Source organism: Symphalangus syndactylus, chromosome 9 (genome assembly GCF_028878055.3).
Source record: "Symphalangus syndactylus isolate Jambi chromosome 9, NHGRI_mSymSyn1-v2.1_pri, whole genome shotgun sequence".
In the NCBI taxonomy this organism is placed as follows: Eukaryota; Metazoa; Chordata; class Mammalia; order Primates; family Hylobatidae; genus Symphalangus; species Symphalangus syndactylus.
In genome coordinates this window covers 134902549-134927085 of record NC_072431.2, presented here as the reverse complement: position 1 = coordinate 134927085, position 24537 = coordinate 134902549, and the positions used below count along the sequence as shown (strand labels likewise).

Sequence of the window (24537 nt, the reverse complement as noted above, 5' to 3'; positions counted from 1 at the left end):
TCATCAAAACCACAGGAATACATAATAACAAAGCCTTCCTAGATTATGGTCTGTTCTCTGCATGGCTGTCCCCCAGCCCATGTAAGTGCCAAGCCTTGTGTGTACCAGGAGAGAATGGGCAAAAGGAGAAATGGTTCCCTTCCTAGGAGCCCCCAGGTTGATGCATAGTTAAATTGCCCAGGCGACTTTCTAAGGTTATGTTCAACTCTAATATCCAAATCCGAGGAGCTGGAATAAGGTTAATGAGGTTACAAAGAAATGGAAATGCAATGTAACTAGGTGTGTGTTTTTGAAACCAAATGTGCCTTTTCTACTTGAATTCATTCTTATTAACAGATGCATTGTATTCCACCACATATAGAACCCAAAATCAAACTCTGTTGATGGACATTGAGTTGTTTTTTGCTTTTCACCGTTGCCAAATATACTGCGGTTAATGGCTTTAACCGCAACATTTTTGGCAATGGTGAAAAGAAGTGTAATAAGTGTATAGGAATACACTTTCCAGTACATTCCAATAAGTCTACAGGAATACACTTTCAGTACTATTTTGGGTTTGTCTGGGGGGGTGGTTGTTTTTTTTCCTCCTTATTTGAGATGTGTTTCCTTAATGCTGTATTGGCAGCAGTGAACTTTGTTTGGAATCCAGTCTCTATAGCGTGGAAATGTGATTTCTGGCAGTGTGCTCTGTTTTGACACAGTCTTGTCATAACCACATGGGTTTCATCACAGTGGGGTCCGCCTTGTTCTCTCTGGGTGTGCAGATGGTCATGTCCTTTGATGATGATGCTGGGAAATGGGGAAGGGTTTTCCAGGGGAGAACATAAAAGTTAGAAGAGCTGCGGTGCTGGGCACCTTGGGTGTAACTATGTTTCTCCCTGGCTTCTCCCTCTAATGTTCTTGGAATCTTCCCTGTGTAGAACCTGAGCCAGGAGGAGACTTGTGAGGTCCCAAGTTCCTCCCTCCCTCCCTGGAGGCAGGGGATAGGACATGGAAATCATCCCCAATATATCTCTGACTGGTTGAGGCTTCCTCCCAGCTCCCCAGGAGAGTTGACACAGTGCCCTTTCTCAGATCCCTGTCTGTAAACCAAACATTTCAGCCACTGTTCTGCAGAACTGCCCATTTCACAAACACCTCAAAGGAATGTTGGTTTGAATGGAGATCACCCTCTTCTCCAGTTTTGGAGCCAGGGAAAAAAGAGCTGCCTTTGGAAAAAGCTTGAGTTGGTTTTGTGGTTTTTTTCCTTGCAAGGCTGATTGACTACTGGACTAAGCTTGGAGGTTGTATTTCCCGTAGGAGGGCTCAGACTGGGAGAACGAGGCTCACTCTCTTGTGTGCATTTGTGGTTTTAACTGAATTACTTCCAAAGTGCATCTTTTCCCTCTTGCATTCTACAAGATGACCTACCAGCCAGGGCCCAGAGGGAGCTAGTGTTGGTTCCTGCCAGCAGCTGTGACTAGACAGTAGTTACCTTTTATTTAATGCCACCCACTGTTTCTCACCCCTGCCTTATGTGGGGTGTAAGAGAAAGGAGCATTCTGTTTTAGTTTTGCAGTGCTGTCCTAGGAGCTCATGATTTGGTACATGAGAATTAAGTGAAAAAGCTGGCAGTAAAGGGGGTAAGTTGGAATTTGTGGGATAATCTAGTTTCTTTTCCTTGACTGTAGGAAAGGTACTTTGAGAATCAAGCTATCTCTCTCTATCTCCACCTACTGTAACACACACACACACACACACCCCTCTTAGCTTTCTCTGACGTAGAACGTTGGGGAAGGGGAAGAGTGGGAGTTCCATATGGACTGTAGCTATGGACTTGTACATTGGTATTGATTCTTAATATGGTTTTCATAAATGGGCTTTAGGAGGTTCATAAACCTGAAAAATTTTCTGCAAAATTGTGAGTATATATGTTTCTCAGGAGAGAGTCCATAGCTTTCATCAGATTCTCAGAGAGTTCTCTGATTCCTGAAAGAATAAGAACCTCTGCTTGGAATTTGAATCTTGGATGAGTAAGAAAGAAAAGCAATAGCTGACATTTGTTGGGCTCCTGCTACACACTAGGCATTAAGAGCTTTACATGCATTTTATTTCATTTGCACCTCCAAACTCTGTGAGGAAAGTGTTATGATCATCCTTCTTTTACTGATTAGGAAATGACAGCACAGAGAAGTTAGCACAATTAACCTGGAGTGATGCAGCTTGCTGGAGCTGGGACTTGAACAGAGATAATCTGATTCTAGAACTTGGGGGCACTTAGCCATTCCTTAGTAGGACATCCATGCCAAGCCAGATGGTTCTAAGCAACTCGATGTATCTGGCTTTAAAGTTCCTTTGCCTTCTTCATTTCACTGCCTGAGTTCTAATATAGGGTTCTGTTGACCCTGAATTCATACTGTTCGTTACCCTTCGTGTTTCCGTACTGGGATGGGTGAGAGGAGGAAGATGCTTTTTGGGAGTCAGATCTGTTTAATTTTGAGCAAGTGTCTTAGCTTTTTGTCTTAGTTGTCTTTAATGTAAGTCCTAGAACTCGGAACCATGGCTCTCAACACAGGGTTACTGTGAGCATAAAGTAAGGTGATAATATATGTGAAAGAACTTTGGGAGCCATGAGTTCTGTGGGATTATGTGTTAGGATGGTGACATCTCTTGTTCTTTCCTGGGGAGAGTGGGCAGCCTCAGACCTCAGAAGGATAGCACCCACTTGGTCCAAAGGGTATGAGACCCAGGACTGTTTGTCTAAGCTGTCTGTGGTCAAAAGTACATTCTGGACTGAAGAGATGGTGATGTAACTGGGCTGTGTGTGTATTGAAAAATCCCTCTTTGCTCTTTCCTCATGTCAGGTTTGTCCTTTGAGTCAAGTTAAATATTTATTGAACATTTCTGAGTACAAAAGTAGTGTATTGGAGAGTTGGGAGGGATTACGGAGGTAAAGCCCTTGCCCTTATAGAGTGTGTGGTCTCGTTGAACAGCAAGAAAAAATGTGTGTATGTGAAGAGAGATGTATGGTAAGTTCAAGTGGAGCCCACACTTGGGTGCCGGCTGGAGGGTTTCAGGAGAGAGATTGGGACCTCAGGGATGGGAGAATGGGGCAAAGCAGCTCAGGTTGAGGAATTTGGGTAATTTGGATGGGTGGAAGGAATTGATGGTCCAGAGCTGAAGATGGACACACTGAGCAGGCTGGGGGCTCTTAACAACAAGATATGGGAGGATCAGGAGCCACCAAGAGACTGTCACCAGCATGAGGAAGATTGGTCTTTTAGTATGAAGTTCAAGATGGGTCAAAAAAGGGAGCTAGATACCAGATCAGGTCATGTATCATCTCTGAGCACTTTGTTTCTGCAGTTCAAATGAAAATTAAATATGTTATTGACAGCAGTTCTTGAACACTGGGCTGGATTGGGCAGATCACATACTTTGTTTTACCTGTTGGACTTGTCACGTGGGGTTTGTATCAGGGTAGTGGGAAGGTCACATGTTATTTCTCCAATTTTTTGGTTCCAAATATATAGCCATCTCTTGACCATACATTGCACATTGAAGTGCTCAATACATACTTACTTTTTCTTTGACATGTGTGATTGGGGAATGCCAGCTTCTGTTTTAAAGTCTAGTTTTAGGCAATAATTTCCATTTCCTCAAGCACCAATCTTTTCACTTGAGTTACTAATATCTTCCTCCTTTCTTTTCTGGGGTGCCCTGTTGTAAGAGTGCTAATTATCAATATTTTAACCATAAGGTAGCAGGTGTGAGGAGGCTGTGTTATCCACAAGTGGAGTAATTAATTCTTAAATAGTAGAAAATAGGCCCTGTAAATTAGAAAAACCTTTTTCTATATTTATAAATAGCAGCAACCATGTTCTTTCACTGAACTTTTTCTGCATCTCCCATCAGCATACCAGGAGGCGGATTGGGATCGCCCAGGTCCTGTGTGTTGTCTATTCTGGGTTTAGGTTCTTAAGAGAGAGATTCATTGGCTACAGCAGTGGGAATGGACAGAGAATAGAAAGTGTTCTTAGGTGTTGTACTTCAAAGGGAGCCTGGATCATGACCCGCAGAGAGGCAGGTGTCTTTACGCCTTCCAAAATTGACTTGAACCATTTCTAGGGGAAGCGTGTGGGTAGGAAGTCAGGGGGTGGGGTTGAGGACCTCCAGCTTTATACTTTCCACTCTCTCTATTGTTTGGATGTTTTCGCCGTGACCTTTTATAATAATGAAAAGAAATTAATTATGCTACTAATTCAGTAAATTCAGTTGGAAAACAATAGACTTGGAAGTCCCAGTTTGTAACTACAGTTCCACAAATACTTGCCAGCTTTATAACTTATTTTTCTCTGTCCTGAAGTTGAAGCAGAATGACATCCTTAACTCCAAGCTGCAGGTACTCTGTACGTGTGTCACCTCAGATGGCAAACCGGATTGTGGATTCTGCAAGGAGCATCCTCAACAAGTTCATACCTGATATCTATATTTACACAGATCACATGAAAGGAGTCAACTCTGGGAAGTAAGTATCTGTATTTTTGAAGTCTGTTTCTGCAGCTTTTTCACATGCCTGTTCTAGTTGAAGTTAAAACTGCCAGCTCTGAGGTTGTGCAGCCAGAGGAAGAACAATTTCAGAATTAATTTCCTTCTGACTTCTTGCCGTTGTCACCAAGAGGCATTTCTTGAGTGTCTGTCACATGGAAAGCATCCCAGTGGCTAGAGCTGGAAGCTAAGGGTCTGGTTCCTAGCCTTGGAGAATTAAAACCTTTATCTATTAATACACAGTGCTTTAAGCTTTAAATTCCATCTGCACTCTGTTCCAACAAAAAAACTAAAGTGAACAGGTTCTTCCACCCTGATTAAATAACAGTATAGGGTTAAAATCTTTTGTTATCTAAGTGTAAGTCAACGTCTCTCTTCATCAGTGGAAACAACATATTTACATCCAGAGAAAGTTGTTATTGCAGATTTGAATTTGGTTTAGTGAAAGCTTTTGCTTTGCTAAAAAATAAAAATTTTACAAATTAGAAAAAAATTCTAAATAAGGCAAATAAGTTCTTAAGAAATGCTCTATGTAATGAAGATGCCTGTTTCAGGCTTTGCTTGTGTATTTAGCAACTAGGAAGTTAGAGAAGCAATTAAAGCCACTTTCTTGAAGTAGGAAAATGTTAAACCTACAGAAAAGATCAAAGAATAGTACAGTGAACATGGAGATATACTCCTGCTGCCTATAGTTAACAATAAATATTTTGCCAAATTTGCTTTGCTTGTTTGTGGGTTTTGTTTTTGTTTTTTACTGCATCATTTCAGTGTGAATGATGGCATCATTTCTCTTCAAATCTGAGGCTTGCAGGTTGTGTCTCCTAAAAATAAGAATATTAGAGTCTGGGGTTAACTGTTGTAGGTTAAGAAGTCAACTTCTTCTTAAGTGATACCACAGCTGATTCTTTTCCACAGGTGTTTCACCTGTGGTTTCTTTTAATTTCAGCAAAAAGAGGGCAAGAGAGTAAAGGAGGGGGGGGTGAGTGTTTTATACAACCTTTGACCTTTATAAGGCCCAATGGAAAGATGAAGGTGGTTTTAGAAATACAGTGGAGGCTCATAGTCCAGAGCAACAAAGCTGGTGGCGTCAGACGCTGGGGTTGGGAAAGGATTTGTGGGCAAAGCTGGCCTTTCCGGCTTGGAAAAGTCAATGATGTTCCTAAACCTTTGGTTTATATTCTAGTAACAACAGTATTTTCCTCATTTATACATTGAGGGTGATGATGCCTACGTTTTGGGGTTATTGTAAAGATCACATATATAAGCCATTAATACCTTGCTTGCCACATAGTAGGTCCTACAGAAATGGTAGCTCCTGATGCTCTTCTTTCCCTTACTCTCCCTTGTTGGCCACAGGTCTGGAATTACGTGTCAGCTATTATCTGGAGAAAGGGGATTTCTGAGGGATGGGGGAGGACAGATAGCAGCAGAAGCTGTCTAAATGGCTTCATCTCGATAGTCCCTTCTCTGCTTTGCCTCTCACTTTATCAGAAAGTGTCCTGGAATGAAGCAGAGCAGGCCTGACAGCCATCCTGCCACCAGCTTATAGTGTGGCTTTTTGTAATACCACTGACTCAGCTGACCCTAGAGTGTGGTCAAGTCCATACTTACTGATGGTGAGTAGAAGCCTTACGCGTAGATCAAGACATGGACATGATGTAGACTGTGGGCCATCAACTCCAAGCTCCATTTTAAAAATTACATGTAAAATCAATGTGGGATTTAAATTTGTGTTTGGTTTTTTTAAATCTCTAGTTACAGATGACTAAAAGTGCTCTTCCTTCTCCGTTATTAAAATTATAAAGTCATGGATGGGTATTTCTCTCTTCTGATTCAGTGAAGTATCCAGTATGTCAGGCTTGTTCAGATGTAAGAGTTTATGTTGTGGCCATGGCCTAGAACCTTAGGGGACAGCAATTCTTGGTGGCCTGTGTCAGCGCTTTGGCCAGAATGCACATCAGTCCAGTGTGGTCCCATTTTAACTCTCACAGTAATTATTTTTTTTCTCGATTGGGTCCTTTACCAAGGAAAGCTGTGGAGGCTGGCCTTCGCACGCTATACCAGTGCAGATCTCTAATGAGGTCACCTGATGACCAGCAGCTTGGTCAGCCTAACTTGAAATAGGCCTGATAACACGTATTTCCCACAAGTTGGGAAGAAAAATTAGAGTTATTTACGTAGAACTTAATATATGTTCTTTGTCTTTTCTAAAGTTACTTAAATTGTGTTAAATGGAATAATCCTGATTAAATATAAAGTAGATTGTAATGACAAATACACCTCAGAAAACTCACACAGATGGAAGTTCTTGGGAAATGCAGGTAAATGGGGTAAAGGTGCAGTGGCACCTTGTCTTCTTGCTTTCTCTCCCGTTCATCTTCTACTGTTCACTTTTGTATGCCACTGCCTGCAGCCACTGCTGGACACCCTCTCACTCCTGCTCGTCAGGTGACTCAAAGTCAACTTGGGATTATGCTAAAATTCTCTAGGTATCCCACGATGATAGGTGGATAGCATAGTGTTAGGTTGTTAAGCATAACTCAGAGTGCCTCCCAGAACCTTTGATGAAATGGGTAACTCACTGCACCCCCTTTCCTTGGCAGGTGTTGTTAACCTTTGACTGCATAGACAAGCAAATTTTTTTTTCCTTAAGAATCTAAGGACCGACTAATATAGTTCTTCCACATAGTGAGCTCATATAGTGCATTTGAAACATCATTAATTTTATACATAGTTTTAGTGAAACAAGTATTTTGGCTAGTCTCCTGCCAGACACATAGAAAGTATTGTGTGAGTGTGTGTTGAGTTTGTTAAAGGGGGCAGATCTGTGTTGTGGTTGCATATGGATTGTACTGCTGGGAAGGCTGCCACGCCTTTCCTGATGATGTGTCTACTTAACAGGCATTGGGAAAGTAGAATTGAGCTGTCAAATCTTAAAATTTTGTGGAGAGATGCTTGTTTTTGGACTGATTTTCTTTTCTGGTCAGCTAGTAAACTAGTAGCAACTCTATGAGGTTAATGCAGCCAGAAAGAAGCCTTTGAACACAGTGCCGTCAAAAAAAATGTTTGTCTTCTCTTTCTGTTTGCTGGTGAGTGGAAACCTCACTTGGTTAACCCTACTCAGTGTTTGTGCCTTTGTATCTCCAGGTCTCCGGGCTTTGGGTTGTCACTGGTTGCTGAGACCACCAGTGGCACCTTCCTCAGTGCTGAGCTGGCCTCCAACCCCCAGGGCCAGGGAGCAGCAGTACTTCCGGAGGACCTTGGCAGGAACTGTGCCCGGCTTCTGCTGGAGGAAATCTACAGGGTATGTGCACAGCTTCCTCTGATAGAGGAGTGGCCAGGAGGCAGTTTGTTTTCTCATTCTCATGTCTTGGCAGCTTTCATCCTCTTCCAAGGGCTCAAGCCAAGAGATAACCTCTTCCTATGCATTAAGCAGTTCAGCATTAACTAGTTTAATTGATTAGTTGAACTAGTCAGTGAGCAGAGATCTAGCTCCACTGGATTGAGACACAGGGCAGGTAAGTTTTAACAGTGAGCCAAGGAAAGAACTGAACAGTCATAAAGGAAAGGGAAGGTTAAAAAAAGGAAGCAGGTAAGGTAAGGTGGTGGCTGACACACTGCCCTAACCAAAGAGAGTACCATCCTGGCACTCGCCGATTGCTGCCATGTGGGAAGGTAGACCCACTCTTTTTAGATGTTTCAAGAGAAGCTAGAAATATGGATTTGTGTGTGACAGTTGATTCTTATATAAAACAATAGCAACAGGCTGGATTTTGCAATGCATTCTAGAGCACAGAATCTCAGTTAACAGATAAGTATCAAAAAAGAAGAAAAAAATTAAAAAAAAAAAAAACAAACCCACAAAATAACTAGGGAAGGCAGGCCTGCGGCACAGCATAGCAGAAGCTTTGGAAAACCTAACAGCATGGAACAGAGAAGGGGCAAACTGGTGTTGAAGACAGACTCAACCGGTTGTCATTTTGCTTCTGCGGCTCTGCTGGTGGGACACAGCTCAGACCAATCTGCCCTCTCAGTTGCCACAGTGTTTCTCTGTTGATCGTTTCGTTGCAGCGGGCACATATTCATGCACACACTTTTACTGTTTCCTCAAAATAGGTGACATGACCTAAAGTAAGGGAGATATTAGGAAAGATGATGGCAGAAAGAATAAGATACAGTTGCCTAAAACATACATTCCCTGAGATCCCCTATACTTGGTTAGAAGAGGGTCACAAATCTTGGTCCAAGATTTCTGTTAGTCTGCACTGTCCTTTGCCTTGGTCCCACATCAGGAAGGCGAAACCTTTTCTCTGAAATGCACAGTCCAGGAAAGGCTCTGAAGGGTGGTCATTTCTCTGCTCTGTGTGTTAGGTCCCAGATTCTTGAACTGAGCATCAGCAAGAACTATACGCTAGGTGATTTGCTGTTGGATGGTGTATAATGTTTGTAAATCGTCTCTCTTCTTCCCCTGAGGAGCTGAAGAGACTTCTGGCTTTGTATTGTTCTGTGTATTTCTTCTCAGTTGTCAGGCATCTCTCTCGTCTCCAAGTAAGTTTTCCCGTTTAAGGTAGCAAAAATCACATCTGAGCCAAGTTAAATAAAATCAGTAAAACAGGTAAAGTGGCAATTTAGTTTTTCTTTTAATTCTTCCTTTTGCCACTGGTTTAGTTTATTAATCAGGATGGTCGGGTAAAGCCTGAATATCCATAGATATTGATCCTCAGACCCGCCTCACAGTGGAAAACAGTGTATATTTATAGTCTACTCCCTTGATCCAAGTCACTGTTCTTGAAAATGTCTCATTGGTCCAAGATGGAACACGTGAGAATGAGCTGTTTCAGAATTAATTAAAATTTCCAGGTCCTAAATGGCTCTATTTAATTAAAAATGGAAGACAGTGGACCTATAGTTTTATTTTCAGGAGAGTAGCTCCAGCCCTTCTACTCGGCATTCGCCTGGGAAATAGTAGAAGGAGGAGATGAAATCTTCCTGAAGGAGGAGGTATTCTTTGAGAAGTGTTGTGCAGTCACGATCTGGCCTCAGATTTTTTGGTGCTAAATCAGTTTAATTTTTTATGCTAAATTTAATAATTTTGTGAAAAATGAGTAGTAACTAAAAGTTTGGGATAGATGATCAAGAGGTTGCCCTGCCAGTTACTTAATTCACGAGGTTTGTGGTCTACTTATTTGTAGGGGGGCAGGAAACAGTGCATGTGATGTGTTTCCCTGGGTCTCTTGTGCAGGATTTCTTTTCCTGGTCTTATAGTGTCTGGCAGTGGCTGGTCCTGTAGTGGCCCGCTCTCTAACTACGGGGACACTTCCATCTCTTTCTAATAGACCTTGGGAGAATTAGAAGCATCACATTATACAGTAGTCTAGTAGGAGCCTATGGGCACAGCTAGAGTGTGGGGTTTATATCCCTATAAATAGCAGGTTATAAGCCTCAGGGTGAAAGCACCTACCAGTCCACAAAAGGAAAAACACACAGTTTAAATTCAGTTCTTTAATATTTTTATTTTTATTTTTAGTTTCTTTTTTTTTTTTTTTTTTGAGACAGGGTCTCACTCTCTTTCCCAGGCTGGAGTGCAGTGATGCGATCTTGGCTCACTGCAGCTTCCACCTCCTGGGTACAAGTGATCCTCCTGCCTTAGCCTCCCGCGTAGCTAGAGGCATGCACCACCACGCCCAGCTAATTTTGTATTTTTAGTAGAGACAGGGTTTCTCCATGTTGGTCAGGCTGGTCTCGAACTCCTGACCTCAGGTGTTCCACCCACCTCGGCCTCCCAAAGTGCTGGGATTACAGGCGTGAGCCACCGTGCCTGGCAATTTTTTTTCTTTAGTTGAGATCTACTTTCAGTCTTCCATTGTGCCTGGACCAAGTCTTTTTCATTTTCTTTTAGTTATTCAGAAAACTTCTTTGTGTGTCTGTGATCTTAAATTATTAAAAGGATGGAAATACTTCATGTTTTTCTGAATAACTTTCTGTAGAGTTGTGATGTGACATGCATTGAATGAGTGGTAAAAAATCCATCCCTTTTGAAGGCGCTGTTTATCAAGTTTTAAGCCCCTGATCTAATCCCTCCTGTTCCATTTATGCCTCATTGGTTACCAAGCCTTCTTGATTCTGTCCCAGGCTTTCTGGAACTGCCTTTTCTTTGCATCCTTTTCACTGCTCTAATCACTGCCTGCCTCCCTGCTCCACTCCACAACTGGATTATGGCTACTGGCTCTCTGCATTTCCAGCGGAGAAGTTCTTTCCAAATCCTAACATCCTTTTCAGTCTAAATCATCCCCTAAAATACTGATCTGATCTCTTCACTCATGTGCACAGAGACCTTCACTGGCTTCTCACTTTCCTGGGACAAAGTCAGAATTCTCAACCAATTTCGGAAAGCCCTGCCTTAATTGGGCTACCCACCTTCTCTGTGCTGTACGTGCTTCTCCACAGGCAGCAGTGGTGCCTTCCAGGCTGGTCGCCTGGCCGTTCCTTGCTGGCCCTGGCATTTTATTTTTCCCCATCATTCTGTTCTTCCTTCCTCCCCAAACCCTGCTATCCTTCAAGGGCTGGCTCAAGTAGTCCTGACTCCTAAAGCCCGCCTCTGGTATCTGGCAGGTGACACCTCCCCACCCACCCTGGCATTGGTAGGGTGATAGCCCCTACCACTTCCTCCATGATGTCCTGTACAGGGACCTTAGCATATCTATTGCATTAAAATATTGGTCCAGTGAATGGTGAAATAACAACAGTGACAGGAAGCAGACACTGAAGAGAACACTTTAATTTTAGGCTGTCTTATGAAAGGGGGAGCAAGATCTGTAAAACAGTTTTGTTGGTCATCATATTTTCCATGGGTCAGGTTTTTCTTTTTGGGTAGAAAAGGAAAAGGAACTCTCCTTGTCCTAGAATTTGCTATGTGATATACATGTTGTTCCCTGTCCTTTATTAACTTAGATAGTTTAGGGACGTGCAATAGATTTTCATAAAGGCTAGCAGTAAGATCAATCCTTATTTCCTTCACCATTATTAGGGCTACTAAATGATTTCTGACAGCCAGAGAATTTCAGAGTGTCTGCATCTGAAAATGGATTTATTTCCTACCCTACATGCCTTAAAAAGGAGGCAGGGGCAGTTGTAGCCACATAAACAGCAGCACTGCTGGCCACCTACCCTGTTCAGTCTAGCCTTGGATAGTAACGTGGCTTGGTCAGAGACTGGAGTTCTAATTGTGACCTGTGCAAAATATGTAGAAATTCAAGGTCATCCTTCTTTGACTATGTACCATATGTTTTAAAGTTATTCCAGAAAGAATGATCAGAACACGTGTTTGTATACTTATGTATGCGTCTAGTGGAAGCAAAACAGCTAAAATGGCTGAGAAAATGAAAAACAAAAGAAGAAAGGCAACTTAAGCAGTTGTACCTCAGGAGAAAGTGTTTGAAGAGAAGTCTGTTCTGCTTGTTAATTTGGAAGAAGGGGAAAGAAAAGGGGGTGGAAGGCATAATTTTATACATAAGTAATAAGAATGAAGGGATCTAACCTTAACAATCCTTCAGTTTTAAGGAACTCAGGAAGAGATACAGGAGAGAAGTTAATAGAGTGGCGAGTAGTTTCCTGAATATATTTGAATAAATATAAAAGTAAGGCCATGAAAAGGCCATTTCATGTCAGATAGACTGTGTTGTTCTCTGACAGATTAAATAAATATGAGCATCATCCACCTGACCCTTGGAATTAACTCTACATCTTCTAAAACTGATTAAGATTTTTTTTTTTTTGCATATACTCAATAAAGATGATGTCCTCCCGCTGCTGCTTTAATTACAAAGCGAAAGTTTCATTTCTTTTACTAGATTCACTTAAGAACATTTGAATCTGATAGTCTCATTCTGATAGTCTCAACTATTACAGTTGCTCTAATTAACTGTTAGTTTAACCCTCTACAGTTAGTTGATATAATGATTACTCTTACAAGACCTGTATTCTGTTTTATTGTTGCTTGAACTTTGGATTTTGATACTATGAGTGTATGTTCCTGTTTTTTTTTTTCCTCCTCTCTTTTGTTGGCTTTCCATTCTCTGGTTTGTACAATTATTAATTTGTGTTTACAGGGTGGATGCGTAGACTCGACCAACCAAAGCCTGGCGCTACTACTCATGACCCTTGGACAGCAGGATGTTTCCAAAGTCCTGCTAGGCCCTCTCTCTCCCTACACGTAAGTTATTCATTTTCAGCCTTGTTATTCTGTCCAGTTTAATTTTCCTATTGCCCAAAATGACAAAGGGTGTTGTGCTGCACAGAGCCTGCACTATGAACACCTGCTTGTATTTATCCTCAAATCAGCCAGCAGTTGTCACTCTTAACCTGGTGTGTATTTTTACATACAAGGATTTTTGTGTTTCTTTCCTTCCTCAATCCCACGTAACTGAAATTGCATGATCTCTGTTGGGCAGTTATTTTGTTCGTGCTTTAGATTTTGTTTCCAGGTTAGAGGTAAACTCCTGGTTTGGTGTAGCTTGGATTTTGTTACTAGTTTTTTTTAATCATTCTTTTCCTTAGCTGTCTAACTTGCTGTGGGAAAACAGTCTTTTTGTCTAAGATGATAGGGTATGAGCTCACTGGAAAAGATGACAAAAGACAGAGTTTGTATTAATGCTACTGGACTAGTAGGGAATTGTAGAAGTGAGTTTGGACCATTGAATGTTAGCATAAGTTGACTGCTGTGGTGTAAAAGCAAGCCCTCTTCAAAAAGAACAGGATGTCAGAAGACTTGAATTATAAATGACACTGTGAAAGAAGCATTTCCTATTGATAGTAAATGAGGTTGCAGAAAACAGCCCATTTGAGTACCGACATTGTGTGTGTGTGTTTTCACGTGCTTGCATACTTAGAGATCATCATATGGGCCATCTGAGGGTGGTGAGCTGGGTAGCAGGGAATATTCAGGTAGATATGAGACTGAACTGTCCTTTTTCGGTTATCATGGTACCGATGCTGTATATCTGAAAGGTACAGTACTGTGATAACTGAAGAATGGTGGTGCCATCACATTGAGAAAGGGGTGAGGACTGCGGTGGGGCTATGCAGCCTTGGGCCATGGCTTTGGGGGCATGAAAACCAGGAGCTTGAAATAAATTCTTTTGGAGGCTTTTTTTTTTTTTTTTTTTGAAATTGGTGGTGGGAGGTTTTTTTAGAACAGGAAAATGGAAGAGAATACATTCTGTTAGCAGAGAGGGAAGACTGAAGTAGGAAACTGGTGAGGACCACATTATCTCCTGATAGCTTGTGTAAAAGTATTTCATAGGACAGGATACCTAAAATTGAGTAATCCTAAATGGCATGGTAACATCAGTAGTAAACAGTGCTAAAATAGACTTGGTAGTTAAGTACTTGGAGAGGAGATGAGGGCTGGGAGAATGGCACCCTAGGTACAGAGACTCGCTTCCTGTAGAGAGCTCACTGGAGGCGGCTGCCAGCTGTGTGACCACTGTGGCCCTGCCAGTTTATGGCTGGGCTCGTAGCTGCCATTTCCTAGCCCTTGCTTCAGGCCTGGGGAAGTCCTGCTTGCACACACAGTATGAGGTATGGGGTGTTGTCTTGAATGTGTGTGGTCCTGGGGCATGGGGTTTGGCAGAACATTCTGTGAAAATGGAATACATGTATGTTTTTTTCTTGACACTTTTTTTCTTTTGCTTTTGGAGATTTTTCAATTTGGCTCCAGGACCTGTATGTTTTCAAGCTTTGCAGAGATGCTGAAGATGTGATTGGACATTTTTGAAAGTTCCTGTGTCCTCTTCAACACATCTTCTCACCAGGCATTAATTGTAGTGTCTTTTCTTCCAGAAAACTTGCATAAAATGACTTCCTCTCCTTTGAAAACAGTGTCCTGCTCTGAATGGAGCTTTAAAGGAGTAGCACAAATTGTAAGATGATGTATCTTGAGGCTGGGGCTTGGAGATATTCTCCTGCCTCCCAGAGCTTTGTGCAGAGGGGTCTGCCAGGGTGGGAAAGGGAAGCCTCCTTTCTTTTGGTAAGCTAGCATAAGGACGGGTAAGGGAGGCTGTTTTCAAGAAAGCTGGATCTGTTTAGTACTCTTTCTGCCCCAGTCACTGTGGACAGCTCCAGTAGCACAAAGAGATGAAGGGCAAAGGCAGGATGCAGCAGGCAAAGTTAACATTGTATTTGTGAGTACAGTTGAGGATAAAAAAGGGATGAAATCCACGGTGAGGACCATCATGGTGGGGGAATAGTTTATTCTAGATGGATTCAAGAGCTTTGGAGACCAAACTAACACATTTATTTTTATGTGCAGTTAAAGTCATAGAAACCTATTTTGTGAAACCTCAGATTTCTAAAGAAAACCAGAAAAAAGACATTCCTTGGTTTAAAAAAAACATTTCTTCCAGCAGTTTGGACCTGTTTTCATTTGTATAAAATAGCTTTTTAAATGTCTGTGTAAAGGGCATTGGGGTCGCTATTAGTGGTTTTCTGTGCTACTTGAGAAAGTCTGTATGTGTGAAACTCTTTTTTTTTTTTTTTTTTTTGAGACAGGGTTTCGCTCTGTCGCCTAGGCTAGAGTGCAGTGGCACGATCTCCACTCACTGCAAGCTCTGCCTCCTGGGTTCACGCCATTCTCCTACCTCAGCCTCCCGAGTAGCTGGGACTACAGGCGCCCGCCACAGCGCCTGGCCAATTTTTTGTATTTTTAGTAGAGACGGGGTTTCACCGTGTTAGCCAAGATAGTCTCGATCTCCTGACCTCGTGATCCACCCGGCTCAGCCTCCCAAAGTGCTGGTATCACAGGCGTGAGCCACCGAGTCTGGCCAATGTGAAACTCTTTTAGAAAGGCCCAAGAGATTTTTTTTCAGTAGAATAGAATATTATTGAATAATCACTGGTATATGAAGCTTGTATTTCTGTTAAATTGGTTGAGTTTTAGGTGGCTTACAGTTAGTGACAGTAGTTGCACCCTCCATTCAGCAAGCTTACTTTTACAGTTTAGGGAGGGAGGATTTATACTTTTGGATTAACAGCAAGAAAATTAGCAAAAATTAAGATTCATCTTAATTAGCACTTTCAGAAATTGTTTGTGGAATGAGACTGCAGTTACCAGAGCTCTCTGCATTCTGCCAGTGCACAAGCCTTGGAGTCCAGCCTATCTGGACTTAAGGCTCTACCACGTGCCACCAGGAGACTGTGGAAATGGTATTTAGCATCTTGGAGCCTTGGTGTCATTTGTAGATAAGGTGCATGGTCCTGAAGTCCTGGACTTGTGGAGATGGAACGAAGCTTAGGTTAAGTCAGATGCTTAGTGCTGCTGGCAACGTGCCTGAGGAGCTGTCAGTGCTGGGTGCTGTGGTTCCTGCCTGGACACCCCTTCACCCTGCTGCAGTCCAGTCCCTTGGTCAGGTCACTTTTTTTTTTTTTTAAACTGCTCCTTGAGGAATAGGACTACCCCATAGGCAGTGTGGCCAGAGTAGCCCGGTCAGGTCACTTTGAACCCCAGGAGGCCTAGTAAACTTGCTTTGGGTGATTTTAGGGTTTAAGTCATCTGTAAGTGGTCTGCCCAGCTACCTATAAATCTATAGCCATTAATTTTAAATTATGGATTAAAAAATTTTAATTTCTAGTTATTATTTTTATGACTGACTTCTCCTAGTCACATTACTGAGCAAACTACATACATCTTATTGATCCTAAGAATTCTGTAAGGTAGATGTTTATTTAAAAAACACCATGTTCACTGAGTGCAAGATGTTGTTTTAAGCGCTCACAGATATTAACTTATTTGGTTTTCATCGTAACTTTATGAGGGCAAAAAAGGCGAGTACTATCATGTGCGCCATCTTACAGGTGGTGGGATTGAGGCACAGAGAGGTCAAGTTACGTGCCCAGGGTCACACAGACAGTAAGTGAGGTTCAGACCTGGGCATTCTCCTCCAGTCACTGCTTCCCTTACCCACTGTGCTTTTTTTTTTTTTTGAGATGGAGTCTTGCTCTGTCGCCCAGGCTGGAGTGCAGTGGCGCGATCTCGGCTCACTGCAAGCTCCGCCTCCCAGGTTCATGCCATTCTCCTGCCTCAGCCTCCCAAGTAGCTGGGACTACAGGCGCCCGCCATGACGCTCGGCTAATTTTTTGTATTTTTAATAGAGAGGGGGTTTCACTGTGTTAGCCAGGATGGTCTTGATCTCCTGACCTCGTGATCCACCCACCTCGGCCTCCCAAAGTGCTGGGATTACAGGCGTGAGCCACCGCGCCCGGCCAACCCACTGTGCTCTTATGTAAGAGCTGGGATTCCATCCATATCACTGGACTCCAAGCACCTTGCCTGAGGCAGGATGCCATGCCAGATCTTTTCAGCAAAGTCCTCGTTTCAAATTCTGCTGTAAAATGATCTCTTTCTGTCTTTAGTTGGAAATCTAAAATAAACCGTGACTTTTTTTTTTTTTCTTTAATTAATTACCTTTTTCCATGACTGTGGAAGTACTGAGGAGCTAGAAGACACTGTCCTTGTTAAACACCAACTGAATGGGGCTTCCTGGCCCAATCAGCCTAAAGCTCAGCCCTCTGAATTACCAATGAGGAAACCAGTGGGGAAACTGGGTACTGCCGGCCGAGCCTGCCTCTCCTTGGGGTCAGTGGCCTCACTGCATTCCATGAGCTTGCACAGTACCACTGTGTCTTAGGTTTGTGAAGCGTTTAAATACTGTCACCTGATGTTTGAGCTCCAGAACATATTTGGTGTATGGTAAAAGCAAGTGATAGCCTTCCTTCTCAGATAAAAAAGAGGTCACTGACCTGCTTATGGTGAGATCCTGTCTGAACTGGGCCTGGGACCCCATCTCCTGACAGTGCAGCTAGCCTAGTTCTCTGTTTCCTGCTGCCTCAGTAACTGAGTGTAGTAATTTCATTTGGAGCAGAGGTCAGCTGGTCTTTGGAAAAGCCTCTATTAGCAGAAAAAGCATCAGCAGTATATTTAAAAGCTGCCATGTAATGACTATAGGGACTCCATTGAGGAGATCCTTTTCTTATCTCCAGATCTTTCCCCTTAACTTCCAGAGCATCTCCTTACACCTGAGATGCAGGTACCCCCAGCTCTGTCTCATATCCAGTGGCATAGAAACCAGGTGGCTTAGTGGAGCAGGACGCAGGACCCTCTGTTGTGGTTTGTGCCTGTGGGAGCTGCCAGAGAGGGCTCACCCCATGATTACCCCCACCCCATTCTCTCACATGCTTCAAAAGAGGGGTCTGGTGGGAAGGGCTGTGTTTAAGGGTGGGATCTGGCAGCCTGTCAAATCCTGGTCAGTTGAGATTCAACGGACCCATGGCCACAAGCCTCATGGCCTTTCCTGTTGACCAGCAGTGGCAGTGGGAACAACTCACCTTTTGAAAATACATAGGAAGGCCGAGTGTGGTGGCTCACACCTGTAATCCCAGCATTTTGGGAGGCCGAGGCGGGTAGATCACGAGGTCAGGAGTTCAAGACCAGCCTGGCCAACATGGTGAAACCCCGTCTCTACTAAAAATACAAAATTAGCCGAGCGTGGTGGCACATGCCTCTAATCCCAGCTACTGGGGAGGCTGAGGCAGGAGAGTCACTTGAACCCGGGAGGCGGAGGTTGCATTTAGTTGAGATCGCTCCATTGCACCCCAGCCTGGGTGACAGAGCAAGACTCCATCTCAAAAAAAAAAAAAAAACAAAATACACAGGAAAAGTTATCTCTGTGCTCCAGAATTCTCTGAAACCTGCTTGTCAGATGGACTAGAGGCTTTCCTAGAAAAGTAAGTTGCTTTTTTTTCTGAAAATCATTTTGTCCTGGGGAAAAAAAAAAGCCTCACTGCAGATAATCATTCTCTATGTCAGGTGTTAAAATCCTTTACACAGGAGTTGCATAGAGCTCCTACTGCCTAGAGCGGTTCTTCTGAAAAGCTGCTATTTGCGCTGTGTGGGTGGTTACTCATTGAGGGGCAGAGCTGCTCTCAGTGAGCGGTGGGTCTCTCTTTGCCCTGGCTGTGTGGCTGTGTGGTTGTGTCTAGGAAGTGTGAATCTCCAGTGTAGTGCTGTGGAAGAGAGGGGCAGGGAAATGTGAATTCAAGAGGCAGTGCCTCAGTGCAGCTGCAGCTGTGGAGAGCCGTTAGGCTGTGGAGAAGGATGTGGATCGGCACTGGACGAGACTTTGTTCAAATGCATGTAGATACAGGACGAGCTTACTCTTCATTTGCTTTTCATTTTCTTAAGGAGGCTGTTTGCTGGGATTTAATATTGTCTGTGGTTATTTCTCAGGTTCTGAGCATTTTTGCTCTTCAATATCCCAGCTACCAGAGTCATAGGGAGAATGGGGCTAGAGGTGGGGGAAAGATTCTGAAATGTACCTTAATCCAGTCTCTTACACAGTCTTCCTTGGATAGGCTGAGGGGTTGGCAGAACATTATGTAAAAAGTGGAACTAACTTTGCTTTTTCTAACTGTTCCAAAGGCTACAAATACCCCAAACTTGCAAATACACAGGCCTGCACACTCGAGCCTGTGTTCCTCCCATCCTTCTCCAAGAGATCAGAAGCAAGCTGAGGCCCCGTAGAAATTCTGCCAGCTGAGGAGGGTGTCTGGTTTTTCAAGCACAGTTGAGCGATTCAGAGTGAAGTAGGCTGGGTGAGATGCTGGGAGCAGAGCATGCCCCAGGCCTGTGTTAGTTTGAGGCAGCAGCAAAGGAGGGACCAATCTGTTTTCTCCTTCAGATGCAGATGAGCGGGTGAGATGGCTGGCTTTTTCCGGGTTGCCGCCAGCTGGAAGCTTTGCCCACAGATGTGGACTGTTTATCTGTGGTTTGATGTGTTTCTTTTTTCCCTAGGACAGGATGGGGGAGATGGTGGGATGGATAGAAAGCAACAACAACAACAGAAATTTAATTGGTAAGACAGGAAAGCCAGCAGGAAAAGCTGACTTCCCTTAATTGCCAAGAATGTTGAAATTTTTTTCTCAAAATTACCCCAACTCCTAAATTCTATCCAGTCCCTCTTTACTGAGAACCGTTACAGTGCCTTGTTTGAATAACGGGTTCAGTGATAGAGAAGAACCTCTTTACTGAGGCGAAATTCTATTCAGTGCCTGTTTACTGAGAACCTTATACAGTACCTTGTTTGGATAACGGGTTCAGTGTTGGAAAAGAGCATTGCCCTTGGGGTACTTAAATAATTTAATGAGGGGGAAGGGGACAGTTATACATAAGCATTTAATTAGGCACCATGAGCAGAGAATGCTATGGAAACTTGGAGGGGTGGGAAGGATCGTTTGGGATAGGGTTTATGGGCTACAAAAGGCTTCATAGAAAAGTCGACATATGGGATGTTATTTTAAAGGTTGAGATGAAGTTGCAGATTCCTAGGTGGAAGGAAAGAAAGGAATTGGGAGATTTTTCCATGAGCATCCAGCACTGACGAGAACTCCTGCTCTTGGGGTTGTTAATGTTTCATCTCTTAGCCCCTGATGCACTGGTCACTTCAGCCACAGGGTCAGGAATTGTTCAGGCCCCCTTTTCTCCGTCTAGCTGTTTCCTCGCTCTGACTAGATCTGTTCTCTTAGCACAGAGGGATGCGGATGGGAGGGACGTTCATCAAGGCAGGCTTTATATGTAGTTTAGTATACACCGAGTAGGGGTGAGAACCAGGATCAGTTGTTTCATAACATGGCAAATATGTATTGATTTCTTTATTTTAAAAAACTTTATTGAGAACCAATTCACATACGACACAATTTACCCATTTTAAGTACACAGTTTAAATGTTTTTTAGTGTATTCACAGACTTGTGTAACCATAGCTACAATCTAATTTTAGAACATTTTTACTACGCCCAGAAAGAAACCCTGTGCCAGCTCACAGTCCCTCCCATTCTTCCCACTCTCCCCAGCCCCAGGCAACCACAAGTCTCCTTTCTGCCTCTGTGACAGATTTGCCTGTTGTGGCTTTTTCATATTCTGTAGATAGAATCATACGCCATGTGGTCCTTTGTGACTGGATTCTTTCACTTAGCATAATGTTTTCAGGGTTCATCGATGTAGCATATATCAGTACTTCATTTCTTTTTTATGGCAGAAAAAAAAAATCTTCCATTGAATGGATATACCACGTTTTATGCATTCATCAGTTGGTAGACATTTGGGTTACTTCTACGTTTTGACTCTTATGAATAATGCCATTATGAACATTTGCATGCGAGTTTTTGTGTGGGTGTATGTTTTTATTTCTCTTGTGTATATTCCTAAGAGTAGAATTACCGTATCCTTTGGTAACTCCCTGGTTAACATTTTGAGGAACTGCCAGATTGTTTTCCACAGTGGCGGTACCGTTTTACATTCCCACCAGCGGTATATGAGGGTTCTAGTGGTTCTGCCTCCTCACCCACACTTTAGTTATTGTATGTCTTTTTATTGTAGCCATCCTATTGGATATGAAGTGGTATTTCATAGTGGTTTTGATTTTCACTTCCCTAATAACCAATGATGTTGAGCATCTTTTTATGTGCTTATTGGATATTTGTGAGGAAATGTCCATTTAGCTCTCCCATCTTTTTTTTTTTCTTTTTTTAGTGAGTCTCACTCTGTTGCCCAGGTGGGAGTGCAGTGGTGCAATCATAGCTCGAGTAGCTAGGACTACAGGCTCCTGCCATCATGCCTGGCTAATTTTAAAACAATTTTTTGTAGAGATGGGGGTCATAATAGACTGGTCTGGAATTCCAGGCCCCAAGTGATTTGCCTACCTTGGCCTCCCAAAGTGTTGGGATTACAGGTATGAGGTACCATGCCTGTACTCTCCCATCATTTAATTAGGTTGTGTTTTTATTATTGAGTTGTTTATATAGTCGAGATACCTGACCTTTATCAGATAGACGACTTGCAGATCTTTTCTCCAATCCTGCAGATTGTCTTTTTACTTTCTTGATGGTATGCTTTGATGCACAAAGTATTTTAATTTTGATGAAGTTGAGTTTATTTATTTTGTCTCCTATTGCCATCCTTTTGGTGTTGTATTTAAGAAATGGTTAAGAAACTGTTGCCTAGCCCAAGATAATGAATATTTACTCCTGTATTTTATTTAGTGAACTTTATAGTTTTAGCTCTTACAGCTATGACTTTGATCTCTTTTGGCTTAAGTTTTGTGTGTGATGTGAGGAAGGGGCCCAACTTCATTCTTTCACCTGTGGATATCCAGTGTTCCATCATCATTTGTTGAATTGATTATGCTTTCCTCATTGAGGAAATTAACCATAACTGTGTGGTTTAGTTCTTGACTCTCAATTCTCTTCCATTGATCTATGTGTTTAGCATCAGTGTTTTTAAAGCTCCTTAGATTATTCCATGTGCGGTAGAGATTGAGAACCATCTGGCCAGAGTGGGGAGTTTGGCTGGTTTGACTGGAAGACAGTACAGTGCGAAGTTTTTGTAATACTTCACTGTAGGTGTGCAAGCCATCATTCTTCACTAAGCCAGTGTTCCCTAACCTTGCTCAGTGAGACTTGCCAGGGATTCTTGTTAACAACACAGATTTCTGGCCTCTACGAACTGGGGAGCACAGGGTCTGGTGGTGGGTAGGGAGGGATCAGCTTTGTGTATGGCCTATGATTCTGGGCTCTTCCACATGTACACTTCCTACCAGTTGCAAGTTCACCACAACCTTCAGGAACCTGTGTATTTAATGAACTGTTCAGGTGAGTCTTATGGTCAGGCTAGCTGGGGTATTGCTAGGTCTGCCAGGCGAGACCATTAGAAGCCTGTGTACATGCACTGCGGTTCCTCCACAGAATTGCTCTTCCCAGGGTACTCTTGGAGTGATGCCATCGCCCTGTGATGCCATTGTCCTTGTCGTGTTTACTGTGCACACTTCCCCGGCCACCTTATTTAATATTGCCTTCTGCCAAATACGAACAAATACTGTGGTATCCACAGCTCTTCCCCATCTGCATTGTTTGCTTTGTTTACATTACATAGCATTTTTCAGGAATGATTAATTAATTTGTCTTGTCTCTATCTATACCACTAGATTGAAATCCTCATGAGGGAAGGATTTTTATTTATTTATTTTTTTCATTTGAGTGCAATATTCCCAGCACCAAGAACAGTGCCTAGCATGCAGTAGGCACTTGATAAATATTAAGCAAATGCAAGGGTATTATTGGAGAATGAAGGGAGAGACTTGTCTATTTCAGCATCAGTACTCATTGTGCTTGTTTTGAATGTCATGGTGCTGTGAATCAGGGAAATAGGTGTTTCTGTCCTTGTATAGGCCACTCAAAAATCATTGCCTAAGCCAGGTACGTTGGGACACCTGTAGTCCCAGGTACTCAGGAGGCTGAGGTGGAGGATTGCTTGAGCCCAGGAGCTTGAGGCCAGCTTGGGCAACATAGTGAGACCCCATCTCTTAAAAAAAAAAAAAAAAAAAAAAGTCATCACCGTATTTGTGTCCATTTTCTGCTAGGTCTGAACTAAATGACTTATGGGTCATGTACTAACTTCTAACCTTTTTTCCCCCCAGTTTAATTTATCTTGCTGTATTGTGTGTGTCTCTGCAAACTATCTAAATCTTCTTTGGAAACTGGCTGACTGAAAGGAAGTACTCTTTAATCAGGTTTGATGAGAAGGTCTTCACTTCAGCCCTCTAGGTCTGGGAAATTAAAACCTTGGATTCTAGGTGGTAGAGGATAATTTTTTTTAAATGAATTTCTTTTTATTTATTTATTTTTTTCCTTTTTAGGATAGAATTTTTGCGGCATTTGAAGAGCTTTTTCCAGATTATGTTTAAAATTGAAACCAGGCCATGTGGTGAAGAACTCAAGGGCGGGGATAAAGTGCTGATGACCTGTGTTGGCATTGGTTTCTCCAACCTTAGCAAGACCCTCAAGTGATAACCATCACAAGATAAGGCCCCAGTGCCTACAGACAAAGCAGAAGCTGCCACGGACACCAATGGGACCAAGTCCAAATGGATTAATCCAGGACAGGATAGCCACTTGCTTAATTTTCTGTGAAGAAATATCAAATACAAATAAAAGACATCTCTGTAGCATGTGGTTTCCAGCTGTTTCTCCAGTGGCATTGCCATTGCCCAGGAAGGGCCCAATCACCATGAGATCTCCCTTGCCTTACCTGGAGGAAGAATGTGCCTTCAGGCCACAGTCGTGCTGCTAGAACAGTCTCATAGCTGCAGTTCAGCTGTGCTTCCTCAGCCTACTATCATAGGCTTCCTTGGCCCTCTGTCATATGGCTGTTTTCCAAACCTGTGGAGTCTGTTACTGTTCTTTCTGCAAGGACTCACCTCCTTGAGCCTCGGTTTTTGTTGTAGGGATTAAATGAGATAATATGAGTGGCAATTCTTCATGAGTCCTGCAGTGCTAAGCAAATGTCAGAAATTGGTATATTAGACTATTTATCTTTCGTCTTCTGAATGGATTGCTGTCGTGGACACACACACTGATCTTCATCTGGTTCATTGTATTTATATGTGAGGGGTGGGTGGCTGCAGGGGTCCAAGTAAGTTATTGGGATGTTTTTTTATATTCCAGGTGTGCTATAGATTCTTACTTTATTTTCACAATAGCTCTGTGATGTAAATGCTATCTCCATGAGAAAATTCACAAAGGGTGTTTTGTTCCTTTGAAATGTTTAATGTAAAGACATTAAATCTCCTCATTTAAGGATCTAAGTGTAATAGAGTCAGGGTCTGGGATTTTACCCTTGCAAGCTAATAAGTTAGATTATTACTTTTTTGTTGATGCTACCAGAAGACATGAGGATCCTGCGTCAGAGATAAAGAACTTTACTCAGCATAGCAAGCAGCATGAACTTCATGTTTATATTGGTTTCCCCTGTTCCGCAGGTCTCACGGTGGACATGGAGGGACCCAGGTAGATGCTATGCATGTTACAAGTTTGCATCGTAGCCAAAGAACTTGTATGTTTGGGGACTCCACCTCTTTCATGGCAAGCCTGTTGTTTCACGTGCAGACATTACTTCATCCCTTAA

General features: G+C 42.7%; 1 protein-coding gene across 1 annotated transcript in view; it reads left to right on the top strand.

Moving 5' to 3' along the window:
- RCL1 (RNA terminal phosphate cyclase like 1) overlaps positions 1-23885 on the top strand; it is a 64699-nt gene extending 40814 nt beyond the window's left edge. Inside the window, exons 6-9 of the mRNA XM_055294323.2 lie at positions 4382-4507; positions 7675-7831; positions 12636-12739; positions 23270-23885. Coding sequence (XP_055150298.1) covers positions 4382-4507; positions 7675-7831; positions 12636-12739; positions 23270-23420 — 538 coding nt within the window. The 3' untranslated portion in view covers positions 23421-23885. The remainder of the gene's footprint in view (positions 1-4381; positions 4508-7674; positions 7832-12635; positions 12740-23269) is intronic.
- The last annotated feature ends 652 nt before the right edge of the window (positions 23886-24537 follow it).